This window comes from Lissotriton vulgaris, chromosome 8 (assembly GCF_964263255.1).
Source record: "Lissotriton vulgaris chromosome 8, aLisVul1.2, whole genome shotgun sequence".
NCBI lineage: Eukaryota > Metazoa > Chordata > Amphibia > Caudata > Salamandridae > Lissotriton > Lissotriton vulgaris.
In genome coordinates this window covers 1,460,640,510-1,460,667,141 of record NC_141696.1, presented here as the reverse complement: position 1 = coordinate 1,460,667,141, position 26,632 = coordinate 1,460,640,510, and the positions used below count along the sequence as shown (strand labels likewise).

At 46.5% G+C, this 26,632-nt stretch overlaps 1 protein-coding gene across 2 annotated transcripts in view; it reads right to left on the bottom strand.

Annotated features, from left to right (window-relative positions):
* Positions 1-26,632, bottom strand: part of TEX55 (testis expressed 55) — a 600,480-nt gene that overhangs the window by 392,989 nt on the left and 180,859 nt on the right. For both annotated transcript variants that reach the window (XM_086935534.1, XM_086935533.1), the window contains exon 7: positions 21,633-21,689. In XM_086935534.1, coding sequence (XP_086791660.1) covers positions 21,633-21,689 — 57 coding nt within the window. The remainder of the gene's footprint in view (positions 1-21,632; positions 21,690-26,632) is intronic.

The following is a 26,632-nucleotide window of genomic DNA, read 5'->3' as shown; positions in this document are numbered from 1 at the left end:
CACTGTAGCTAGCTCTTTAAGGGGATTTTGGATATTGAGGTGAGTTTTGGGTCACCCTAAGTCACTGAGGTTCTAGATCTCTATGCACAGTTCTGTAGGAGAACAGAATCCCTGCTACATGGCGCCCATACGTTGGTGGTCTTATATCATGACACTCGAGTAGTATATTATTCAAACCTTAACCCCTTCATTGCCATTTCCGGTAAACGGTGGTGTCGGAAAAACCTACCTATTTTTTAAAATAGAACTTTTCAAGCTTGAATCTATCTAAAACGGTTTCCTTGAATTACTACCCAGTTGTGCTACAAAGTACTCTTTGTCTCTTCAAGTTCCTGTGCGGTCATGGCTCAAGCCGTGGACATTCCGCAGCATAGTCGCATTGCGGTGCGTGATCATTTGCGGGCTTATAATGTTCCTTTGGATGGCTTGGCGGTGATAATGATGGTTAGTGCGGAACATGCTTATCCTTACGAATTGTTTTATTCTTGGGTGACGTTTCCGGCAGTGGACGCACATTCTGGAGTGTTCCACTCATACACTGCCTCTCCTGTACCTGCTGAGTATACTCAGTACAGGGCACAGGAAGTTCCTATTGATGTTTGGCAGCATGGAGTTTGGTTTGGTGGCGCCCTACCCCATTCTTTGACCGCTCCGAGATTAGGTCCTTTGTCCATTCCAGGCGTAAATTGGCCTGCTTTGGCTGGATTTACACCTCACCCTAATCACTGCAATTGTAACTTAGGTGAACTTAGGCGACTTCATGTTGTCGCTATTGCCGTGATTAGAGCGCTAGTGCATTACACAAGCCGTAATGTTCAGGATGCAGCCCCTGGAGGTGCGGCACTTCTGGCAGGGCAGGCTGGTTTGAAAATCAGTCCTGTCATGGTAAATTCCGTAATGGGCAAGAAGCCCCAGGATAAGGATGATTTTCCTTTCTGGCTTGCCGAGAAATTTGACCAGCTGGAAGCTGTGTTTCCTAATACGACTCCTGGTGAAAAACACCGTATTCTTACACTTAGTTTGCCAAAAGATTTTGCCCCTGAGCTTGTTGACTGTGAGACCTGGGGTAAGACGTTTGCCGCGGTCTATGCGCGGTGCTACGGCACCCCGTCTATGTCCGTGCTGTCTTCGGTCCTTAAGCGTGTTCAAGATGATTACGGACCGGAGTCTGCGGTAGAGTTGGGTATGCACCTGTGTGGCACCTTTGATGTGGTTTGCGATCTGATCCTTGCGAATGTCAAGGGGGATGCGGTGAACTTTCAGGTTGCTAACGCTTTGGCGGTGCTTCCCGAGGCAGAGAAACCCCGACAGTTAGCGAAGATTATTGTGGCGGCTTATAAGACCGTGGGTCGCAATTGTAAGGGTGTTAAGCCTTTTTCTGTTAAAGATAAAAAGCAGCCCCAGGGACAAACTTCGGAAACTGATGTTCTGCCCAGGTCCAAAAAACAAAATTGGCCTAAAAAACAGAAACAGGGAAAGCAACCTCAACAACAACAAACACAGGTTTCTCGCCCTGCGTCTCCGTTACCTACGCAGTCGGAACGTGTTTATGACTTGCGCGACCGCGCGACGATTAAGACTCCTGATCGAACGCTCTCCTCGTTCCTTTCAGGACTCATCGGCTCCGTCGACCGGTGGTGGAGGGGGCGGCAGAGGTCGGGGTGGCCAGCAAGGACGTGACCAGCCCCGCCCAAGGAACGGTGCAGAAAAGCAGGAAGGCTCTACGCCTAGGAGACCGCAGTTTGCCAAGAAGAAAGTCGCAGCCTTAACAGCGTATCGATATGCCCCAGATAGTGAGAACGCGGCTTCGGAATCTGACGTGGGCTCTGACCTTGCTCGACAGCGCGGCGGAGATTACCATAGTGAGAGAGGCGCTCCCTCCACTACTGAAGGTGACTGCGACTGAAACTTATGTTGTCATTGAAACAGCTGACACCAGAGTTGCTCCCCCTGATAGACTTTTTGAAATTGTCCTGTTGATTGAAGGTGACATACAGCGAACCATAAAAAGGGTATTTTGGGAAAATCTTTCGTCTACATATGACATTTTGCTTTCGGAGGCTGACTGGCCCCCACCTTTTGTGCTCGCACCTCCGCGAGGGGAAGAGGTGATCCTCCCCAGTTTCGCGAACACAGTCTCGAAAGAGGATGCGCTGCATTTTGCAAAAGAGTGGGCTCTAGCTCTGGCGCTGGCTGTGTACCGCAATCAGTGTGGTTGGGATAAATTGTCCCCGAGCCACGAAATTCCTTTCCGGTCTCAGCCGCAGCCTCAACCTCAATATCCTATACGACGTGAAGCGAAAGCTTCCGTCGCGGCAATCCTTGAACAATTGGAATATCAAGGTGTGATTGAAACGTGTGTGTCACCGATGAATAACCCTCTTTTTACTGTAAACAAGCCTGACCGTTAATATCGTTTGGTTTTGGATTACCAGCATTTAAACTCGCATTGCCGTAACTGTGCAGTACAGAATACTCACGGCTCTGCCCCAGTGAATAGTCTTGTGCGTAAGCGTTTCAAAACCACGCTAGACATTTCCAATGGTTTTTATGCCCATAGATTGGATGGTCTAAGTTCCCAATGGACCTCCTTCACATGCGGCGGTGTGCAAAAAATGTTTCGGCGTCTCCCTATGGGCTATAAGAACAGTCCTGGAGTTTTTTCCGCCCGCATTGTCTCTCTTTTGGAGAGAATCGACCCGGTTGCTTGTTCGTATGTGGATGACATTTATCTCACAGACGACGAACTTTGGGAGCATCTGTGTCGAGTTAATAGCATAATTTGTAACTTTGCAGACATGGGTTACAAGTTTAACTTTGCAAAATCGCACATTGCGGAGTACACAGTGTTGTTTCTGGGCTACGAGCTTAACAATGAAGGAAAGGGGCTAGCTCCTCATTTTCTGGAGAAATGCGCACAGTTGCGCTCTCCGACAACACTGAAAAAATTACAATCTTTGCTGGGCTTCTTAAATTTCGGGAGAACATACATTCCGGAATACGCCCAGCGTATCAAGCCTTTGTATGCTTTGATACAACCATCTTTTTCCAGATCATGCTGGCTGCCTGAGCATTCAGCTATTCTGCAATCTTTGCAAGCTGATCTGCTCGCTTCTGAGTATTTACAGACTCGTGATAACCAAACCAACCTGGTGATAAGAATTATCCCTGGGACGGTGGGTTTCACATACCTAACTTTTAATGAAGGAGATACAGTACCTATTGCTTACAAGTCACACTTGTACACTTTGGCTGAATTGCTACTTTCAACTATGGAGAAAGTTTTGACGGCTGTACAGATGGCAATCCTTAAGGAACGTGCCCTGTCACAGGGAAAACGCATGTTGGTTGTTACCCCGTGTCCTGCCTTGGAGGCAGTTACAAAAGCCAGTGTACCAAATTCCAAAGCTTTACACCCTCAGTGGATTCAATGGGCTGCATCCGTTACATCCCAGGATGTCACGTTTATTTTTGACGCCACTTTACGGTCGCAAGAGTACTTACAGTATGAATTTTTCATCCTGCTCTTTTAGCAATGCGGCCGTTGGAGGATTTCCATTGCATCCTTTACACTGATGGTTCGGCGCAGGTTGCGCATGGCTCTAAACATGCCTACGTTTCCGCGTGCGCCATTGTGGTCGGTGCCATGGTGAACGATGAGTTCAAGTCCAGTGTCGTGCACACGCAGACACTTGGGGACTGCACCGCACAATTAGCGGAACTACGTGCTCTTATGCTTGCATTGGAGTACGCTGATCCTTGTGTGACTACTTTGATCGTAAGTGATTCTTACTACTGTGTCCAGTCTTACAATGAGAACTTGTTCTTTTGGATTCAGAATGAATTTTGTGTTCCAAAGGTAGCACAATAAAACATAAAATGATCTGGGTCCGAGTGGCTGAACTTAAAGAAAAGTTACCACTCGTGTTTGTGATTCATACTCTTGGCCACCAGCGTATGGGAGTCCACGCTGTCGGTAATTCGCTTGCTGATGAGGCAGCGAAGTCAGCAGTATCAAAATACTTAGTTGCAGCTGTTACACGGTCCAAAAGTAAAATAGATGATGACATCTTGGCGGCTGTAGCTGCCACTGAGAAGGGAGGTAAATATCCTGCGGGGTTCCCTTCGAAGTACACATACCACTTAAGTCCTGATAAGGTTCCTTACGTGAAAATTCCTGGTGCTGGTGAACGTTTGATTTCCAACATGGTTCACAGAGCTACTTTGATTACAGCGGCGCATGAAGGTGTGGCGTCTGCGCATGCGGGCGTCTCAGCCACTGTAACTCAGCTACAACAAAGGTTCTGGTGGCGGGGACTGTACAAACAGACGCGCGATTATGTCCTTCAATGTGACATTTGCCAGCAGATTAAGCCTTCGACTGCTACGCGTCCGCCTCAGACACAGTTGTACATATCTAATAAACCGCTAGGTTGCGTTTATTTAGATCACTGCGGCCCTTTTTCTTCTGATACTGCGTATAAGTACATCTTAGTAGTAGTTGATTCATGCACACGCTTTGTGTGGGTATGGCCCCATCGCAGCGCTGATTCACGGACTGTCATAAGAGATTTGTGTGTCTTTGTAGGGATTTTTGCCTGTGGTACCTTCCATTCGGATCAGGGTCCGGCTTTCGCCTCTAAGGCGTATAAGGATGCTATGGTTTCGTTGGGGGTCCAAGTCAAGTTTTCGTCTCCATACAGACCTGAGGGTAATAGTATAGTGGAACGGATGAACCGTGACTTAAAGCAATCTTTGACAGCTCGAGTTATAGGCACTGGCAGAAACTGGTTGGCCCATCTCAATGGCGTGCAGCGTGCTCTTAATAATCTCCCTAGAAGGTCTCTGGGTGGCGGTCCCCATACGAAATGCTCTTTGGTATCAAGATGTATGTTCCTGACCTCGACGGTCTAGACTGCAAGGCCCAGGCCACGGCCTTTGACGTGGATGAACATTGCAATGTTTTACAGGATCTCAAAAGACCAGAGACAGTCTAGCTAAGGAATATTTGCCCTCCACCTCGGATGTTACATTGCAGATCCCGGTAGTTGGCTGGCTACCACAAGTTGGAGAACTGGTTCGAGAGAAGATCGATAACAATAAAGAATTTGGTCCTTCATATCTTGCACCGGTTCGGGTACTTGGAGTGAAGGGCACGAGAACAGTCATATTACCACCACTTCCAGGTCGTAAGGAAAACAGATTTATCTCAATTGACAATGTCAAGACACACAGGGTGGCCGATTCTTCATAGCATGACACCGGCAGTATCCTGTCCTTCCATGGTGAGACATTCTGTGTTGGCCATTACTTCTAGTGCTGAGCCAGCGGTGACCCTCGAGATGCCTGTTGTTTCCAGTCCTTTATTGAACACTTTTCCTATTAATGACAATGATGACCTGAATTATACCTATCCAACTGATTTATCAATGCCCGATTTACAGACTCGTTTGGCCACAGAATCCAGATTCTCCTTTGACTCTACTTCAACACATTCGAAAAAACCATCACGTTTAGCAACATATGTCACCTTATTTAAAAAACATTTTTTGATTCCCCCTTGGACATATATTTGGCTGGTGCTTTTTTCGATTTATCTTTTTATGTCAATTGGTTTTGTGTTTTATTTTTTCCGTCTGATCGATGGACACTATGTCAAAGAGAGAACAGGAATTCGACACCTTAATGGAACATTGGCCCCACTTTCCTCGTCACATTCAGCACACAGACTAAAAAGAGAGTTGAATACAGTTATCATCACTGCTTGGCCTGTCCTTGATGGGATTGTGTGGGATGCGGTTAGATTTCAAATCCATGGCCCCACTGAAGTGATTAATGTTCCGAATGTGCTTAGAGTGAATATGGGGATGTAGTGAAACAAAACATCCGTTCTGATGATTGGGATATTCAGGCCATGGAAGCATTATTCTCTGATTTGAAATATTATGCTGCCTTTGATGCTGAGGATTTATACTTAGATTCTATTAATTATGGTGATTTGTTTTGCTTTCAACATTATGGTAATCATTTTCTGCATAAAACAAGTTCCAGGAGGGGTAATGTGAATTACACACAGTGGGAACATTGCCCAGCTCCATTACAAGGCAGCTCCAGTACATTTCTGGAAAAATACACTTATTTTACAGACTTTAATCAATCAAATCCTGAGTCGTTTTATTTTAAAATGACACAAAAGTCCATGTCCAAAGTTAGACTTACCGATACTAAATTGCTGTATTCGAAGTCCTTTCTAGACAAGTTAGCTGTAGATGGCTACGAGCTATGGAAGGAAATAATTGACCTTAAATTGGTTAGGGGTACCAAAAATTGGCAGGTACAAGGCACTGAGGCTTTGCACCGTGCATGTCTCATCCCAATTCACATGTTGTTTCTAAATTCTACCATTTCACAAACAACATGCTTTGGATTGGCAACTTCTAAAAAATTAAATACACCAACTATCCCCGAATTGGAAGAATATTCAGGTTGGAGTAATTACACTAAATTGTCCATTCGTGATTTACAAGCACTATTGCACAATTCATCCTTTAATGTATCCAGTTTGGATCCAAAAGGTTGCCTGATGTGGCATAGAAGCTCTGATTCTTGCCAACGTCGTTTTCTGAGTTTGTCTGAAGGTTTTACACAAGTCAGACCTGATCCCCGTTTTGAGGCTGATCATATTGTTACTACTTACTCAGTGGGCAAATTGTGTCAGAATTGGCTACAACATTCCACATTAGCTGCTGTTAAACTACATCTGTCCCAGTTGAGTGATAATGTAGATCTAAATGATTTTATAAAAGGCCCAGCTAAGGGTAGAACTAAACGGTGGATTTATGCGATTTACAATGAGATTTGGAAATTTTCACAAATTGAAGCTGCTAAACGACTAAGGGCTATTGACCAAGCTAATTTGGAAAAAGTGCTTTCAGTGGTCGATAACAGTATTAACATGCTTTCTTCCCGAATTTACACGTTGAATAATATTGTTTCTTCTGTTGTTGACATTGTGCATGATGAGGTGTCTGTATTATACCATGGTCAAAATCAATTGCGTTCCGTAATGCAGTTTGCATGGACACTACAGACTCTTAAGGCGCGCCGTGTGCCCTAGAGTTACATGAACGTGTCTTCCCTCTTTGCCCCATTTAATTTGACTGAAAAGCAGCGCATGCTTTCAATGCGTGATGCATCATTTTCTATGTTACATATTGAAAGGTTAGAATCTTTACCGTTTTCTGTAGCTGAAGCCACTGCTGCAACGTGGCTTATCCATGGATTAATTACATTACCATTTGCTTTGTACAAGTTCACAAATTGTATGCGGTATATTGCAATAGGGCGATATGAACCACTAGGCAGCGCATTCCTCCATGAGGCATGGTCTTTGCCATACACATACAGATGTCTAAAGGATGGAAAGGAGGTGAATCTTAATGGTGAAGAATGCACGCAGTCGCCTGACCGTTCATTAATATGCCGACACATCCAGTTACACGGTTCTTGTAATCAGGACCGGCCTAATTTAGCTTGTGTTTTGAAAGGCACACCAGTTCCAGCGATAGTTCCCACATTTACATTATTGACAAATGGTAGTTATTTGCTTTTGAATAACGAGGAATGTTGTGGTTTAATTATCGGTATCGCTTATGTGGTAACTGTATCGGAACGTGTGGTGTGTTGCAAAAATGTTCTATATCCTCCCACACATGGGAATTCAGATGTTTCCATCTGGCCGCGCATCCCAACCTTGAAAGCGGAGTTCAATGGTATAAGTAGAATAAGAGCCCTTTTGTCTCAAAAAAGAAGTGGCCCTGAGCTCGGCCCGTGAAACTTATGTCCTTCACATAGCAAACACACGCACAGAGGTGCAGGCACTTTTAAAAACTGACTTGCCGTTTCATTTCTGCGAGCTGGTTCATCAAATCTTTAATGCCTCCTCCACGTCTGGTCTCGCTAATTTTTTTAAATTAGTTAGCAGTGGTCTCGTGACTACCTTTGAAAAAATATTTGGTGTCATCCCCGCGTTCTTTCATTCTATATTTTCAAGTTTGTTTGGCGGATTCCCTGTTTTGCTGGCTTTGGCTGCAGGCATTTTGATATTGTTTTGCTTTATAAAACATGGATGCCCGTCCTGCGCAAGAAGCCGTTCAACTGCTCCTGACACTGTTTCGTAACCGGATGCTTGATTACTATGGCACCCTGCCACTTGCAACTTTAAGCACGGCTTTTGGATTATCGTTTCGATTTTCCTATTTCACATGTGTCCAGCCTGTGTTTCATTGCCAGAGCTGCGATTTCGACTGGGCCATTGATTTGTGTCTCTGCTTGACGATATCTCCTGACGTCGATTTTAATCACCTGATGAGCCCCGTAGTTGCTCACAAGTTGGTTTGTTCTGGCGAAAGGATTATGGCCTTGGCAGCGATGCATGGACTAATGGGTCAGTGGGACATACCCGCAGCGGCGCATGAGTTTCTGGCACATAGCGTTCTTGAGAACCCACCGAGTTGTCCTCTGATGTTGCTAGAGGATCCGGTGCTGGAGGAGCACGTATGTTCTTTCCCATTACTTAATTGGATGGCTGAACTGTTTTCGGATGATGACAGTGATTTCATGTTGGAAGCTGTTGCTGCATATTTTGCATATTCTGTCCAATCATGAGATGCCTTGGAGACTTTCAATATTGTGGCACGTGACTTTTGTATTTTTAAGTGCCCTTTTTTCTTATAAACATTTGGATTTATGCAGCCTAGTCCTATATCCTTGTACTTCAGAGGCCTTGCTTTGCAGTCTTTTGATAAAATTTGTTTGGCCACTATAGGATTCATACGTATTTTTATATTTAGCTTAGCTCAATATTGTTGAACTCTGCTTTCATGTTATGTCTCGATTCTAGTGTTGGCTTTCCTTTTTTGACCGTGCTCGGATCATTGGGGGGGTGTCATATAGATACTTCTTTATATATACTGTGCTAAGTTAGCATGAGCTTATTACAAGTTTAAACACCATTTTTCCTTCGGCTTCAGTTTGGACACGACACATACTTGTTGTTGTAGCTTTCAACCTAGAAGAGCAATGTGATTTATTTGAGAATAATATGTTATTACTCTGATATCAGTTTTGCTTGGTACACTGTCTGAACAGTGAGTGCTGAACCCTCTAAGAATAACTCGATACAAGGTTGCTGGGAGGTCTGATCTTCGCACCACATTAGACATAACATAAATACAGTTGCTGCCAACATTGGGCTCTAAGCGGGTTTAAGATAGAGTTACAGGGAATGCAAGAACCCACTTGATGATGCTTCGCATGCATAGAGCTGGTGGCAGATGACGTGATCCTCTCCTCCTGACATTTAGAGGTACGGGCCCGCCCTGCTAAAACCCAAAAGAGATCTTCATAGATATAATATAATATGCTAAATAGTTAGGTGAGAAATAGGTGTTGTTAATTCCTATTCATTTCAGCATTATAACATGCTATCACCGTTTGCTTACTATGGACTAGTAACTATGCTGATAACTTTGATTCTTATAATCAGTTTGTTAGTATTATACAAGATACTGCGTTTGAGAACATTGCATTGATTAATAAATATTTCAAATATGCACATGTCCTCATTTACTCCAAGTTCTGGTTTGAAATTATTAAAGAGCGAAAGAGTGTTCATGTGTTCCACGATACCTGAGGTAACCTAAGTTCATGTTCTGGTTTGTCTAAGTCATTGGGAGTTTGTTATGACCAATGAGACACTGTAGCTAGCTCGGTAAGGGGATTTTGGATACTGAGGTGAGTTTTGGGTCACCCTAAGTCACTGAGGTTCTAGATCTCTATGCACAGTTCTGTAGGAGAACGGAATCCCTGCTACACTAGCAGATGAAGAAAAAAACCTCAAAGGATCGGTCTTTAAGGAAGGAACGGAACCACTCTAGGGCCACACCATCAAGACCGAGTTCCATCATTCCATCCAATAGGATGGAATGAGACACGCTGTCGAGGGCAGTACTGAGATGTAATAGGATGAGTGCTGCTGTTTCTCCCTCATCCAAGCGCTGCCTTAACAACTCGGTTACCCACAGAAGAGTGGAATCAATTGAGTAACCCGCCCTATAGCCGGACTGAGAAGAATAAAGGAAGTTCTGGGCTTTCACAAAAGAGATTAGCTGGTCATTAACATGTTTACCCATGATTTTAGAGAAGATAAGCAGCAAAGTAATAGGGCGGAAATTAGACAGATTAGTGGGATCTAAATTAGGTTTTTTTAGGAGAGGAAAGACCATCGCATGTTTGCACTACTAGGGAACCACCTCTTCATTCAGAGAGACCTTAAGATGGTCCATAACCATGGATAGTAAGCTGGGGTCAAGTTGACAAAGCAAATGAGGAGGAAGAGGAACTAGAGGGGAGCCTGTTTTAATGGACTGGAGAATACAATTAAGAGATGTAATGTACAGAGGGTACCAATTATTAAGTGCAGGTGAATGCCTAGAAATAGGCTCAGGGTTATGTCCATCACCAGGAGAGGAATTCTGAATGACGGCCAATATCTTGGCATCATTCGAGTGTACTCTCTGTAAATGGTCGCTAGCCAATTGGGGATAAGTATGGGAGAGAGGGAGAAGTTGGTGATGTACAGTTATCAGATATTTCCTTCACCACCTTAAAGAGTGTTATTGCACAATTTTGAGCGCCTAAGACTTTACTGGATTAGAAATCAGCTCAACCAGCTTTACAAAGTCCATGATATTTTCTTAGTGCTACTTTGTAGTTGGTTTTGGTGTCTCCAGAGCCTTTCAAGGACTTGACATTGTGTTTTCATAAATGTGGGCATTTCATTACACCAAGGAGCAGGAGGCAAAGACTGGCACAACATTTTACAGTGGCCCGTTAACATTTATCCACGGTCCCCAGGCCAATGATGGATATGGTTGTGGTCTAGGATCGACAGTTGTTTAATGTCTGGTTCGGCATCGTGAAGTCAATTATTAAAAGCCAGAAGGTTCAGCTTCGACCAGCTCCTTACAGGTCGGATAAGAGGGTACACAAGAAGATGCAATTCTCAGCTTAAAAGGCACTGCAGAGTGGTCCGACCAAAGTTGAGGGCAAGGGTAGTGGTAACCAAGTCAGACGGCTTAGAAAAGTTTGGGCCCAAAAGATGTCCTGCAGCATGTGTGGGAGTATTAATGATTAACTGAGGGCCAACAGAAGTCAAAAGGTTAAGAACCACTGCTTTCAAATATATTTGTATCAATTACTGTGTTTGGGAAGGACTGTTTGGAAGCAAACTACCTGTAAATATTTAATTACCGTTTTGAGTATTTCTGGCATGACCAAACCTATGGCTATGTACTGTATTTAGCCCAGATTGTGAGGAACACAGGGTGACTCCATACTTCCATGCAGTAACCAGATTGGGCTGTTTGCTCCAGAATCAGAAGAAACAATACATAGACGGTAGAAACGACCTGCATCATGTACTCAGAGATAGGTTGATTGTCTCCTTTGGTGTGCCTTCTTCGCAGGTGGAAAAGTATTCCAGAAGATTTTAATTTGCGGTAAACAAGTTTATTGCACATCTAAGCCTCGATTACGAACGCCTTCTTAATTCAGATGGAGCCAGTAATCAGAGTTAACAGGTTCCTCATAATTATTGTTTTGTGGTTTTATATAGCGCAAACGCGGTCCGAAGCTATTGGAGAGCTTTACAGGAGCACCAGTTACATAACACAAGGACACATTCATTTTTTTTTAGTAACGGGGAGATTAAGGGGTTTGACCAGAATCTGAGGATGTTGAGCCAATGCCGAGACTCGAACCAAGCTCCCTAGTTCCAAACTTGACTGCGCTTGTTTTTACGCCACATCCTCTCTACAAGGCCTGCGGTAAATCTGTAGACCTGAGGCTCCATCCACCAAGGTATTTTCACCCACGAGCTAAACAAACGCTTATGTCTGAAAATACCTACATTTATGACTGCCATGAATTCAACAAAGTTTTCTATCAGGTGGGAATGCAATTACAGCCACAGGTCTCTGCCATGATGAGTGCAGAGAAATCTGCAGGAGTAAATCTCGAGAAAGGACTATGAAGAGGACGTAACTTAGAGTGAGTTTGTGACTTCCTACAAATGTTCATCTATGTGCACTTTATAAGTCTAACCCGACACTGGCCCATCTTCAAAATGTCCAAAAGTTCTTGCAGTCAATGGCAGATTAACTGAGAGTCTAGGAGGAGGCCTTTCTCCCTGGGTACAAATGTCGTCTTCATTGAGTGCGACAAGTGCGTCTGCACAGATGGCTCCTTGCTTTCTGTGCTAAAATCTTTGCTGTGCACATTTCCGCAAAGGGGGAATAAGGCAGATGTAACATTACATTCCCAGTACCATGCCTGAAAACTGGCCCAAAAGTAGTAAACCTGTACCCATACAAAGGCATAAGTATCTGTGCAAATGTACTACCTTTTTGTGAATTGTGCCGCTGGTGTTCTACATCCAGGCATTTCTGAGGCCAAGGTTTCTGAGGGAAATGAGCAATTACTGGGGACAACGGGCCGGCATTACCAATTCTTCACTGTAGTTCCTCAATTTTAAGGTGAGTCTGAGGGTAGTATGGTAATTAGTGGCAAATAATCCGTTTCTTGCCCCCACAAAATAGTCCATGTTCAAGAAGCCTCGAGCAACTTGCACACACACTCAACAGCATGTTTGTTCAAATTGTCACAGAATCATGACTCACCAGTTGGCAGTCAAGATCTACAAAGTTGCACCTCACAATGGTTGCAGGAAGAAATTGGCAGATGTTAGGTGTGTTGGTAGATGTTAGATGTGTTGGTAGATGTTAGATGTGTTGGTAGATGTTAGGTGTCTTGGTAGATGTTAGATGCGTTGGCAGATGTTAGGTGTGTTGGTAGATGTTAGGTGTGTTGGTAGATGTTAGGTGTGTTGGTAGATGTTAGGTGTGTTGGTAGATGTTAGGTGTGTTGGTAGATGTTAGATGCGTTGGCAGATGTTAGGTGTGTTGGTAGATGTTAGGTGTGTTGGTAGATGTAAGGTGTGTTGGTAGATGTTAGATGCGTTGGCAGATGTTAGGTGTGTTGGTAGATGTTAGATGGGAGCTGCACATACTCCTGGTTTCAGAGAAGCAGCATCATAATTCATTGTATTGTCCTGGCTCTTCGTGGGTATCTTTGGAGGAAGCATCATACAAGCCACACTACAGTAGCAGCTACCAAGCACAATGTGGACCTCTTCGGTGGATCCAGTATACACTTCGGGGGATCTATTGAAGCAGTTAGTTCAACTACTAACATTGGACCGCATGTTACCAAAAGCAGCATTGTATTAAAATTAGGGGTTGGGGTCCTTGACAAAAACGTCCTGTTTTCACTAAGGTACAACTAGAATTCAATATGTGACTCATCCTAGCTGAAGAGTAGTCAACAACAATCCAAAGCATTGTGGGCATTGTAGGTCGACATGTTTCTGCAGTGGATATAGAGTCAAAAGATCTCCTCCTGCTTCCTCAGGACCTTAATATAATGCTACTGCATAGTATGAATGACGGTGAAGTAAAATAAACAATATCACCTGGGATTCGCCTGTGAAGATGGTCCATTGATCACCCAATATCAGTGAACGAAAAAAAACTAAAAAGACAAACAGACATTAAAGATATCCACTGCAGAAACATGTCGACCTACAACCAATCTTAGTAGTTATTTGTTCAACACTACTATGCACTGTTTTTAGCCTTGGGTGTGGATAGGATTCTATTAAAATTGTCCCTTCCATTTCCACAACCCAATCTTAACCAACATTTTTTTTGCACTTAGCACTGTTACTCTCTCACATTTTTTGCACTGCTAGTCAGTTTACCCCCTGATGCCATCTAATTTCGCACCTACATCAGAAATTTCTTCCATTAGATTAGGCTACAACCTACCTAATCTATAGTGGATAACACCACTTTCCTTCAGGGTGAAGGATCCCAAATGATGTAGGGCGGTACAGGACGGGAATCTGATGGGAAATATCATTTTTCACCACGATTTACTCTCTGTAGATTTCGTGGATGAGGGCAGTTGTCTCCCTGTTGTCCATCAGGGTCCTGATGTCGTCGGTGGCTGCGATGAGAGTTGTCTCAGTGTTGTGGTTGGCTCGAAATCCGGACTGGGATGGGTCGAGCGAGTTGTTTGCCTCGAGGAATGCAGTCAGCTGTTTATTGACGGTCTTCTCAATGACTTTGGCCGGGAAGGGAAGAAGAGAGATGGGGCGGAAGTCTTTAGGATCAGCTGTGGGTTTTTTCAGAAGGGCGTTGATCTCTGCGGGCTTCCAGCTCTCTGGGAAGGTGGCTGATGCGAAGGAGTTGTTTATGACGTTCCGGAGGTGGGGTGCGATGATGGCGTCTGCTTTTTTGTAGATGTGGTGGGGGCATGGGTCAGAGGGGGAGCCGGAGTGGATGGTGTTCATGACATGGGTGGTGTTTTCTGTGCTGATGGGGGTCCAGTCGCTTAGGGTGGTGGTGGGGGTTGTTGGTTTGGAGACTGGAGGCGGGGTCTGGGCGTCAAAGCTGTTGTGTATGTCTGCAATCTTGCGGTAGAAGAACGTGGCGAGGGAGTTGCAGAGGTCTTGTGATGGTGTGATGTTGTTGTTGCTGGCGTTGGGGTTGGAGAGCCCTTTAATGATGCTGAAGAGTTCCTTGCTGTTGTGGGTGTTGTTGTCCAGCCGCTCTTTGAACGATGTCCTTTTGGTGGTGCGGATCAGCTGGTGGTGTTTGCGAGTGGCGTTCTTGAGGGCTGTCATGTTTTCTGTCATCCGTTCGTGGCGCCTGGTTTTTTCGAGCGTGCGGCATGATTTCTTTGAGTCTTTGAGGGTGTCGGTGAACCATGTAGTTTTCCTGTTGCTGGTCTTGCCTGGGGGGTTCTTCAGCGGAGCGAGGTTGTCGGTGCAGTTGGTGATCCACTGTGCGAAATTGTGAGCTGCGTCGTTGGTGTCGGCTGGTGGGTTCTGGCTCAGTGATGTGGTGAGCTGGTCTGTGGTGACTTTGCTCCAGCATCTGCGGGGGATCTGTACCGTGTGGTGGTGTGTTGTAGTCTTCTTGTAGGTGAAATGGATGCAGCTGTGGTCGGTCCAGTGTAGTCCGGTGGAGTGGCTGAAGGAGACGTGGTTGCTGGCGGAGAAGATGGGGTCCAGCGTGTGGCCGGCGTAGTGGGTGGGGGTGTTCACTAGTTGCTTGGCCATATAAGAAGTAAAATAATACAATCAGAGCCTTAAAACTGATTATAAAACTAATTAACTACAGCAGCAGATGAAGAACACAACATTTAGGCCTCTCCATATTCAGGATATTATATGGTGACCTTTATACAGCACTTCTGTTTTGACAGATCTTCTATAGATACCTCCCCCCACAGTACCAGCAAATGTTAAGACCTAGAACATAGCCATATAGAGATCATACTATAAAGTGCATAGTGCAAAAAGCACAGATGTAAACCGATATAGAATCAGTATGACCATAGGAGCAAATAGGAAACAAGATTAACCAAAAATCTGCTACAAATGCCAACGAGGAACTACCCAACTTTTTGAATGTGAATAAGTATTTATCTTAGTAGCACCATACATTAGAACCTATCTGCAGCTCATTCACAGCCCACCAAAACTCAAGCTCAACTTCACAGAACAACTAATGGACTACATCACCCATAACCAGATCCTATTTCACATAAACATTTTATCAAAATGATTTAGGGTCTTAGATGTGCTACTCAACTATACAACTTAATAATGTAGGTAGCGGATAAACAAAAAACAGTCAGGAACATTCCAAATAAAATTATATTACTATGGCTGTCAAGATGGCCGACGAGCTGGAGCTCCCTGCTGAGGCTCCGGGGCTTGGGATCACTTGTAAGTGAATATCCCTGTTTTGCCCCCCCATCAACCCTTTACTCCTGTCTCATTTCAGATAGGGAGGCTAGGATGTACAGTGGGTGCCGTTTCAAAGCCCCCTCTACCCTTACGGGGATCAAAGGATGTGGATCCCCCTTCTCAGAGGCCTGATCGAGGGCCATTAAGAGAGTCTTACCGAACGGATTCGGTCGATGCGCCTGGAGTTTGCCCGGTATCTGCCTCGCTGGTGCGGTCCGGATCGGAGGGTGCGAATCGGAGCTGGCTGCCGGCAGGAGTGCTGGGGGAGGCTTGTCTGCACTCTTCGAGGGACGGCGGATTGAGCTATCGGCAAGGGAGTTCCTGGTGCTTGCTGGTGGACACGCGAGCATCTATTTCCTCAGATTGGCATTGCAGCGGTTCCAAGTGAGCAGCCGCTCGCTCCCTTCCGCTTTACCGGCGCGGGAGAGGGCTGACCACTTCGATAGCTACAACCACTGCCTCCCGGTCTACCTGAGTGTACGCGGGCCAGAGGCTGCACGTGTTTCGTTGTTTTACATCCGCTGTCCCTCGGTCAGCCTTAAGGTTCACAAGCCTGAGACTGTGCGCATATCACTGACCACATTTGCAGCATTTTTGTGAGTCCTAGTGAATACAGCACTTGTTGTGCCGGTTGTTCTGTTTTGGCAACTGGTAACCGGCGGATCCTTTCCGACTCTTTTCCTGTCTGGTGGACTTCCATGGAGAGACGAGATGGCGGAGTGCTCCTCGGCGGCGCTTGCTGTTTAGCGAACACGAGCCCAAGCCCAGCAGCAGTACTAGGATGCAGCAGGACGTGAGGCCGCAGTACTGGAATCCGAGGAGAAGATGCCCTCTGCAGAGATCGGAGTAGTTTGAGGGCGGTACTCGGCCGCGATTCCTGAAGCCCACGTGAGACCGAATGGAGCAGCCCGAGTCCAATTTAGGAAAAACAGCTGCCATACCTGTGAGCCTTTGTAAAAGGGTAAGCGCAGCAGAAACTCACCGGGTAATTAAACTGATGGTCTTGAGAGCGGGCGAGCCGTGAACAACGGAGATCGGTGCTGCCTGACTCTAAGATGGCGGCTGCCTGGGACAGAGCCCTGAGAACAGTGATCTACTATTACCTCCTGATGAAAGGCCCGGGCCCCGCATTTCCTGATGTTGCTGCACGCCTAGCCTTAATGAAGAGTGCACAGCTTTAACGTATTGGAGAGGCTGAGGTCATTGAGACTCAGACCCTACCATATTCTGCCAGAAACAGCCTGCCTTGAAAGAGAGGCAGCCTGCCAAATATCTCCCCACTTCACTGTTTGATCGCGCTGGAATACAAGAACTTTTGAGGGGGGCATGGAACGCGCTGCAGCATGGTCTGAGGAACCAGCTGGAAAAGCACCATGAGGCAAGCACCGCTGGATGTTTGAATCACACTAAGGGTTTCCCAGTAACAATGGGACTGGTGCGGCTGATGGAGCCATGACGAGGCCCCCGGGCAGAAACCATGAATATTGTACTTATCTTGGAGACTGAGCAATATGGCCGATGCCCGGTGGGGATGTTTATTTATTTATTTATTTATTTTTAATGTATTTAATACAATTTTCTATAGCGCAAACAATACCCAAAGGTGTCAGAGCGCTTTACAAAAGAACCAGTTGTGATACATAAGGACTTAGGATTACATGAGTTACATAAAAGATACAAACAGGAAAAAAAATTGCAAATGTGCAAGTTGTAAAGTCACACAGGGAAGAGATACAAATAGAAAAGATTGCAAATGTACAAGTTGTAAAGTGACTCAAGGAAGAGATACAAATGTATAAACTCTAAGAACCACATAGGAATGGTAGTCAGTACAAAGGTCTACTACATATACTAGTGGTAAGAGTTATCTCTATATAAATATATATATATATATACAAATAGTGGATTTTCTTAGGATTCCATTCTACCAGCGATTTGGCTTGGACAAGTATATATCACATATTTACAGAGTGAAAAGAGAAATAAAAAAAATAAAAAAATAAAATAATTAAAATAAAAAGGGGTAGAGTGCGGTATGTGGGGGAGAAGAGTTGGAGGATGAGATTGGTGAGAGGTGAGGGGGGGACCTGAGGGGAAGAAAGGCAGCCCAGCGTAAGAGAAATGTCTGAAGGTCAGCAGGATGGAATCTAAGGGACCAAAGGAAGGGACAAGACTCAACAAAATGGCGGACCTGGGTGGTGGGCATCGATGGAAACAATCTCAACATGGCAAGATGCACCCAGGGCAAGAGCGACAACAGGAGAGGGTCCCAAAATGGCGGGCGCACACGAGTTCCAGTCCAAAAGTTACGAAGGCAAAGTCCAAAGAAAACCAGGGAGCCGACCTAACAGAGGAAGAACAAGAGGGGAAAAGGATCCAGACAGTCAAAAGGAGGAGCATCTTCAGTATTTGCACCTCCTTTCACCACTGCTGCACACACATGATCCCTGGTCTAAATGCTCCCATACTCCTGTACTGGGCACCACAGTCCACCCGTGTCATTAGCTGGAGGGGTGTTAAAACAAGTCCCCAGGTCTCCACTCAGCTTTCATGCTCGACAAAAAGCTGATGTCTATCTTGGCTCACTCAGGGGGGCGTTAGCGGCTTCGTCATATGTAGGGGGTGAGCGTTGTAATTAAAATCCACTCCCGGTCGAGTAACCTGTCCCGCCCGTCCGCTGTGGCCACGGGCCCCCATCCACACACTGCGGTCGGTCCACACAGGCGGATGGAGGCTGCAGATCCGGCAATCACGGGCTGCACCAGCTGCGGGAGCCCGCTGGGGAAGATGAAAGCGCAGCAGGGGGCCTGCTCCTGATGTCGCGGCCCTCTGCTGGCGCATTGTTACCTCATAACGTGGGTCAGTTTCACCACAGCCCCCCCCGACTTCTACCTCTGTTTCACCTCGGGCGCCATCTTGAGGTGTTATCGCCAGGGGTGGATATTGCCCATATCACGGCAGAGCAGCCGCTGGAAATATCGGCGGCCCCAGCGGCAGACGCTCCAGATCATCTGATTTTGGCATTTGGCCCTTACTAGAGTTTGGCTCTAGTTCACCCCCTCGGCCGTCACCTACCCAGCCGGACATTGGACAAGTTTTTCTACGTCTCCATGTTGTGTTTCCTTCCCTCCACCACCTCCTCTATCCGTGATCCTGTGGCTACCTCCCCTTTCCAGCTGATACGTTAATATCTCTTGTTACTGAGTAATCACTGTTTTTCTCCTTACGTTTATTCTTGGCTCCTGTAACTGATGTAATTTTGTAACCTGTAACTCGATGATCCTCATGTAAAGCTGAGGTGCCCGAACAACTTTGGCTGATGCCCGGTGGAGCTGTCATATGCAGCTATAGAGGAGCTTGGCTCTGGTTCATCCCTCACTGGCACCTACCCAGCCAGACATCGGACATCGTTTTCCTCGCCTCCCCATTGTGTTTTTCTACCTGCATTCCCTACCCCCTTTTACCATTCCCCCTCTACCTCTTCAGTCGCCATAAGACGTGTGTTTGCGCTAATAATCTCACATTACTGTGTAATCTCATGTTTCTTCTTTTCTCTTATGTCTATACTTGTCTATGTAATTATGGAACCTGTTAATCACTGATCCTCATATAAAGCGCTCCAACACCTCCGGGTCTAGCTAGCACTATATAAAACTTTGCAAATAAATAAACAAAATACTGTCCATCAGAGAATGAATGGGATTATCAGTGTGTTTATTAGCGTGTCTTCTTTTAATCCGGTATGCTTTTTGATACATATGTGTGCGTGTGTGTGTGCATATATATATACATATATATGAACAGGATTCGCAGCCAACAGCTGCTTCATGCAGAAAAAGGACGAAGAGCGGACCCAAGGTTTCTTGTGCAAATCAAGTGACTTTTATTGCGTGCCCAGCAAGACCGCCATTACGCGTTTCGACCCCAACTCGGGTCTTGATCACATGACGCGTTGCCTATAGTTTGGTCGACATTTAAAGTGATACATGCAGGAAATGACATAATCAGTTCAAAGTGCATAGTAACTAAAGAGTTACTAACAGAAGCAATGGTTATCAATACATGTGCAAAACTTTACGCGTTGGAAATAAAAATGACAATAAATATATAAGTATATCAATATATTCACAAATACTATCATTAATTCACAAATGTATATAACATAAATAATTTGATAAATAATGCGTAAAAGCAATGGAAGTCATATTTGATGAAAACCAATGTTGATAACACTCAGGATGGCAAATGGCATTTAAAATCTTAATAAAACAACCCAATGGAATTATGCAAAGCTAAACATGCCTACTCTGATTTAATAAATTTGCCAAACTGGTGTACAGTCCATTGTATTTAACAATTCATAATATGCACATGAATTCATGGTATTATACTCTTTGCCGCAAAATGCAATTGCAATGAAGCCCAAGTGGGCCATCGTAAAGTATACTTTAATCAATAAATACCCTGCATAAAATCACTCAGTCGATCATTAATCAGTGCAAAATAGTGCTGAAAAAGGTGTAAAATACAAAAGAAATTATAAAAAACAGTTATCTTCTTAGTTTCATATATACACGAGGAGATGTGCCCTACATAACACATTCGTAGATAAAAAACACATTTCTTATATACATAGCAGCTGATTTTTCCACAAAGTACACTTCCTGACCAATTATCCAAAATTCATTACTTCAGAGACAGGTGTAAAAATCTACGCTGGCATTCAACCCTGATGGAAACTTGGTGTCCAACTCCAATATGTAACGTGTTTCCAGGAGGCGCAATTTCGCCTCCCGGTTTCCTCCTCTTTTGAGTGGTAAGATTGTATCTATTACAAAATACTGTAGATGTATTGCTCTCATGTTTTTGCTCAAAATGCCTAGCAACTGGATAGGCTTGATCTTTACCACTGAATACTCTTATGTGCTGGAGTATCTGTTTTTGGGCCAGCAGCTTAGTGCCGCCGATGTATCTTAGCCCACAAGGACACTCCAGCACATACACCGCAAATTCAGTTTTGTAGGTCAGTTTTTTGTTGAACGGAATGGGTTTGGATTTGAATGGGCTGCTGTAATGTGTTTTATTGCACCCAATCTTACAAGCTTTACAGCTAGGACATTTTCTAAACCCCTTGCACAGTGCCATCCAGGTAGTCGGTGAAAGCACTTCTGGACTGCTCCTAACTAGGGTATTACTCATTGACTTAGATTTCCTAAAAGTCAGGGCCGGCTTAGCTGGTACAAGCCTACCAAGAACTGGGTCACCTTGTACCAGGTTCCAATTTCGATAGAAGATTTTTCTAAGTGCCTGGTGTTGACTATTATAGATGAGTATAATCCTAGGTTGGAGTTCTGTGGTGGGTATGCTGTCTGAGATCTGCTTAGGTTTTGGTGAAAGTGCATCCCTGCTAGACAGATTCCTGGGATTATCAGTGTGTTTATTAGCGCGTCTTCTTTTAATCCAGTATGGTTTTGGATACATATGCCTGTGCGTGTGCATATATATACATATATATATATGTATAAAATCATGAATTAAAATTATTTGGTAACAATGAACAACAGCCCAGAACTGACTTGAAAGTAGAGACAAAAACCAAAGGAGCTGCTGCTCTCTGCCTATAAATGCAACAGGCTTTGTTTCGAATAGTAAACATACCACTGATAATGTATTTTATTTCATTAAATGAACTCACCCCTTCTTCATCTGGCAGACTAGTCAAGCTGTACGCCTTGTCTTTGGGTGTTATTCCCTGATTAAACAACAAGAATTGTGTGTGTCAACATTGAGAAAGGAAAATAAGCATTCTTGTACATTTTGCAGCTTTTAATGTTGATCTTCTCTGGATGTCGCTCATTTTAAAGTCAAATATGTTTTATTACAGATAATGAATACAGGTACTCATCCCACAACCCAGTCGGATTGGCAAGGAGAACACTTTTTTATTTTTTGATTAAAAGAAATGTATCATCTCTAAAGCGACCTCTAGCTTATTTCTGACTCCAAGCACCAGCAACACAATTAAAAAGTAAGGTCCCTGGACTGGCCCATTTTTCCACTCACACGCAATCGTCAATTGTTGTTCATGAGTCCTCGTGTTATCCACAACTACTTAATGAATGTGCAACGTACATTATCATCTAAACAAATCTTCCAGAACTATCTATGGGGGTCAAAGAAGATTACATGACATGGAAAAATAAGGCAATGTATTGGCTGAAAATGAACTCTGGATGAATGAGACATGTAAGAAGGGTGGCTGGGCTTGGCATACACCCAAAGGATAGAACAGGGGACTGTATTATTATCAACTTAAGGAGTCCCCCTTTAGTAGTAATGTTGTTACATGACCATGTCCAGATGACATCTCCCTCGTGTAAGATCAAAGCCCTCCCATTAGGGTTCTTTATAGACAAAGACCCTCCCTTAGACAAACACTCCCACGGCTCTGACCGTCTCAAGAGCAAGCCCAACACCCACATGCCAGACAATATGATGGACCCTGTTAGACCTGTCAGCCTTAGGGTGGTCTTTCCCTATTTTTTTTCGCCTTTGCCTCATTTTCCCCACCTTCTTTTTGGTTGGCCTTAGGTCTCTGGGCACCTTCCCATTGCTAATCAATGCTAAGGTGCAGGTGCTCTCTTCCCCCAACATGGCTGCCACTGACCCCTGCTACCGCAGCGTGGTCTTGTTAGACGCACTCTAGTAGCCAAGAGCTGGCTGGAACCCCTAAACATTGTAGCAATACCAGCCTCCCTGCCTGCCCATAGCGAGAGGGAGGAAGCTCCTGGAACCTTCCAGAATAGGGGAGTGGTCACCAACTGCCCACTGCCAACTGCCACTATAAAAGAAAAGAGAGGGAAACTTTCTAGTCAGTTGGGGCATCACTGACCTGGGGGACCCTACGCAGGAGACTTAGGCGGCAGGGCCTAGTCAGGAACTTATACCACTGGGGGTGACAGGGTTTAGGCGCTGCCCACCAAGCTGTGTGAGGAACACTGAACTAGCTCACTGATCTGGCCCGGCGGGAGGGGAGCCCAGGGACCACCTGAAGAGATCTCTGAAGAAACTTGACAAGCCTTCAACTCAAACCCCCCCTCTCTTCAAGTAACTTCAACCAAAGGGCGCCAGAACCAACAAGCGCCAAGAAGGAACTCCCCTGTGCTAACCAGGACTACTGGGGATCAGCCAGGTACTGTGCTGTGCCAATTCTGCCCCTCTGTCTGCCCTGTGGCCCCAGCGCTGTCCTGCCCATCTCCTCTGCTGTCTTGCCTGAACTGTCTGCTACGCGCTCTCATTCTCTAGCGCTAGCATCCTGAACTGCCTAGCCAGCTGTACTGCTTGTCCTGCGCAACCGAATTGTTGCTTCCCACTGTGCCTTGGAGAAGCGCTGGACCCCTGCAGCCTGCTGCCTGCTGAAGCGCCATTGCCTGCTGAAGCGCTATTGCCCATTGGAGCGCTGTGTCCCCCGAGGCGCTGTAAATTGGCCTCAAGCGCTCACCTGCTGGGTCCTGTGGAGCGCTGGTAGGGACAAACCCGTGAGGAACTTTCTAGCGCTCCTCTTTCCCGCGAGGCGCTGAAAAGATCGAGCGCTGTGGGCACTGTGAAACCCCCCTCCCGACTGGCATCTGCTCCGGCGGCCCCCGATGCCAGGAGAGGGCCGCCGCCGTGCTGTTGTGGGCCGTGCCCGGCCCGAGCGTGAAGTGTCCCCGCGGCGGCCCCCGGAGCCTTGGGGAAGGCCGCCGCGAACAGCAAGTCGCCGCCGTGAATTGCAGTCAAGCCGCCGCTACTACAGAGCGTGCCGCCCTAGGCCTGACGAAGCCGACAACCAACCCCACGTGACGGGGGGGCTCAGACCACGCCCCTATCAGGCGCCGCGCAGCGATAGGCTGAAGCTGCCGCGCCCTCCAGTACTGCCTGCTGATTGGCCGCTGTGGCAGAGCCTCCATTCGCGCCACGCACCTGATTGGTTCCCGGGCCGCCCGCGTCATCACTGACCCGGGAACAGGTCACCACCTCACCGGAGGGCTCGGGGAAGACCCGAGGGCCCTCCCCACTACGAGACATCGTCGTAAGGGGCCCGGAGAGGCCCGAAGACCAAGGTAACCCCACCCCCCCCACCCCCCCGGGGAGGAGGGCGGAAGGCCGGAGGAGGCCCGAGTTCGCCCCTCCCCTGGGGAAGACTGTTGCTGGGCCCCGTTGGCCCTAATTGGCCTATAATGTACTGGACCTGGGCCAGAGCCCTGCAGGACTCCCTTGAGGCCTGCGTTTGTTGGAAATAGCCCCTGTTGGGGAATGGATTGTTCACGCTTGCCTTGTGCTGGCCAAGAAGGTTATGATTATTTCTGGCCTGATGAAATGTTTATTCCTGATTAATTTTACCTAAGGCAATGGTTCACTTCTACTTATTGGAAGGTTATTCATCCCTGATGCAATGTTTATAATTACTTGGTGAAATGTTTCCTCTCGTCTAACAAGATGTGGCCTGGTATGTAGAGATCCGACTATTCCTAATTCATGGAATGTTATTTAAATGTCTTTCTAAGGAAATTTCTTGCAGGTGCTGACTAAGAGCAGGGCTGTTGCCAGGCCTACCGTTATTTAATATTTAATATTTATTTATTTAAGTATTTATGGCCGGGTAATGTAAAACATGTGCTTCTAAGGGAAGGGAATAAGTCAATACTGCTGTGATTTTTGATTGCCCTGATCTTGATCTTAGATAAAACTTATTTATTTGAATCAACCATACTGGTGTGGTCTCAGTCTTTGCGTGCATTCATTGTTTCAACGGATGAGTGTGCTGTGTAGTCACTTTACACCTAAGCTTCGGGTGCCTACCCGCTCGAGCCAGGCTACTCGCGGGGAACTGATGACCTAAGTTCCTACAGACTCCTTCTCCAGGATGGTTATTTTTACTCTCCCTTCGCAACATCAAATAGATTTACCACATTATGCCATCTTGATGAGCAGGACTGACGAAAGGAGTCAAAAGTGCAGAGTCCTTGTAGGAAGGCCCGAGTATGCCAGGATTGTACACAAAATGAGTCAGCTCGATTGGAATGAATGGATATTACCACAGATCACATGGTTATCAAATCCTGGAGTATTGCAGGGATAAAAAGCAAAACAGGGAATCCTGATTGGCTGAACCTCATAGACTCAACTCACATTATTTGTTCACAAGAAACCAATCAATCAATCAATCAAAGACATTTATAAAGCGCACTACTCACCCGGAGGGTCTCAAGGCGCATGGGGGGGGGGGGGGGGGGGGGGGTGCCGCTACTGCTCGAACAGCCAGGTCTTGAGCTTCTTTCTGAAGGAGAGGTGGTCTTGGGTCAGGAGCAGGTCAGTCGGGAGGGAGTTCCAGGTCTTGGCGGCCAAGTAGGAGAAGGACCTTCCTCCTGTTGTCGCTCTTCGGATGCAGGGGACAGCGGCGAGGGCGTGGCTGGTAGATCGGAGGTGGCGTTTGGGAGCGTAGAAGTTGAGGCGGTTGTTGAGGTAGCTCGGGCCTTGGTCGTGTAGGGCTTTGTGTGCGTGGGTGAGGAGACGGAAGGTGTTGACGGGGAGCCAGTGCAGGTTTCTCAGATGTCCGGAGATGTGGCTGCGTCGGGGGATGTCGAGGATGAGTCTGGCTGAGGCGTTCTGGATCCGCTGGAATCTCTTCTGGAGCTTGGCGGTGGTTCCGGCGTAGAGGGCGTTGCCGTAGTCCAGCCGGCTGGTGACGAGGGCCTGGGTGACCGTCTTCCTGGTCTCGGTGGGGATCCACCGGAAGATCTTCCGTAGCATGCGCAGGATGTTGAAGCACGACGAGGAGACGGCGTTGACTTGTCTGGTCATGGAGAGGGAGGAGTCCAGGATGAAGCCTAGGTTGCGTGCGTGGTCTATCGGTTTGGGTGCGGTGCCCAGGGCGGGGGGCCACCAGGAGTCGTCCCAGGCGGAGGGCGAGGAGCCCAGGATGAGGACTTCCGTCTTATCAGAGTTCAGTTTCAGGCGGCTGGTCGTCATCCACTCGGCTACGTCTTTCATCCCTTCGTGAAGGTTGGCTCTGGCGGCGGCGGGGTCGTTGGTCAGGGAGAGGATCAGCTGGGTGTCGTCAGCGTAGGAGATGATGTTGAGGTTGTGTTGGCGTGCGATGGCCGCGAGGGGGCTCATGTAGACGTTGAAGAGGGTGGGGCTGAGCGAGGATCCTTGAGGGACGCCGCAGATGACTTCGGTGGCCTCTGACTTGTACGGTGGTAGGCGGACTCTCTGTGTTCTTCCGTCGAGGAAGGAGATGATCCATTCCAGTGCCTTCTCCTGGACTCCGACGTTGCTGAGGCGCTGCGCTAGGGTGCGGTGGCAGACAGTGTCGAATGCCGCGGAGAGGTCTAGGAGGATGAGGGCCGCTGTTTCTCCGTTGTCCAGCAGGGCTCGGATGTCATCGGTGGCAGCGATGAGGGCGGTCTCGGTGCTGTGGTTGGCTCGGAAGCCAGACTGTGAGGGGTCGAGGGATCCATTCGTCTCGAGGAAGGCGGCCAGCTGTTTGTTGACGGTCTTCTCGATGACTTTGGCTGGAAACGGGAGGAGCGAGATGGGGCGGTAATTCTTGAGTTCGGTGGGGTCCGATGTTGGTTTCTTTAGTAGAGCGCTGAGTTCGGCGTGCTTCCAGCTCTCAGGGAAGGTGGCGGTGTCGAAGGAGGTGTTGATGAT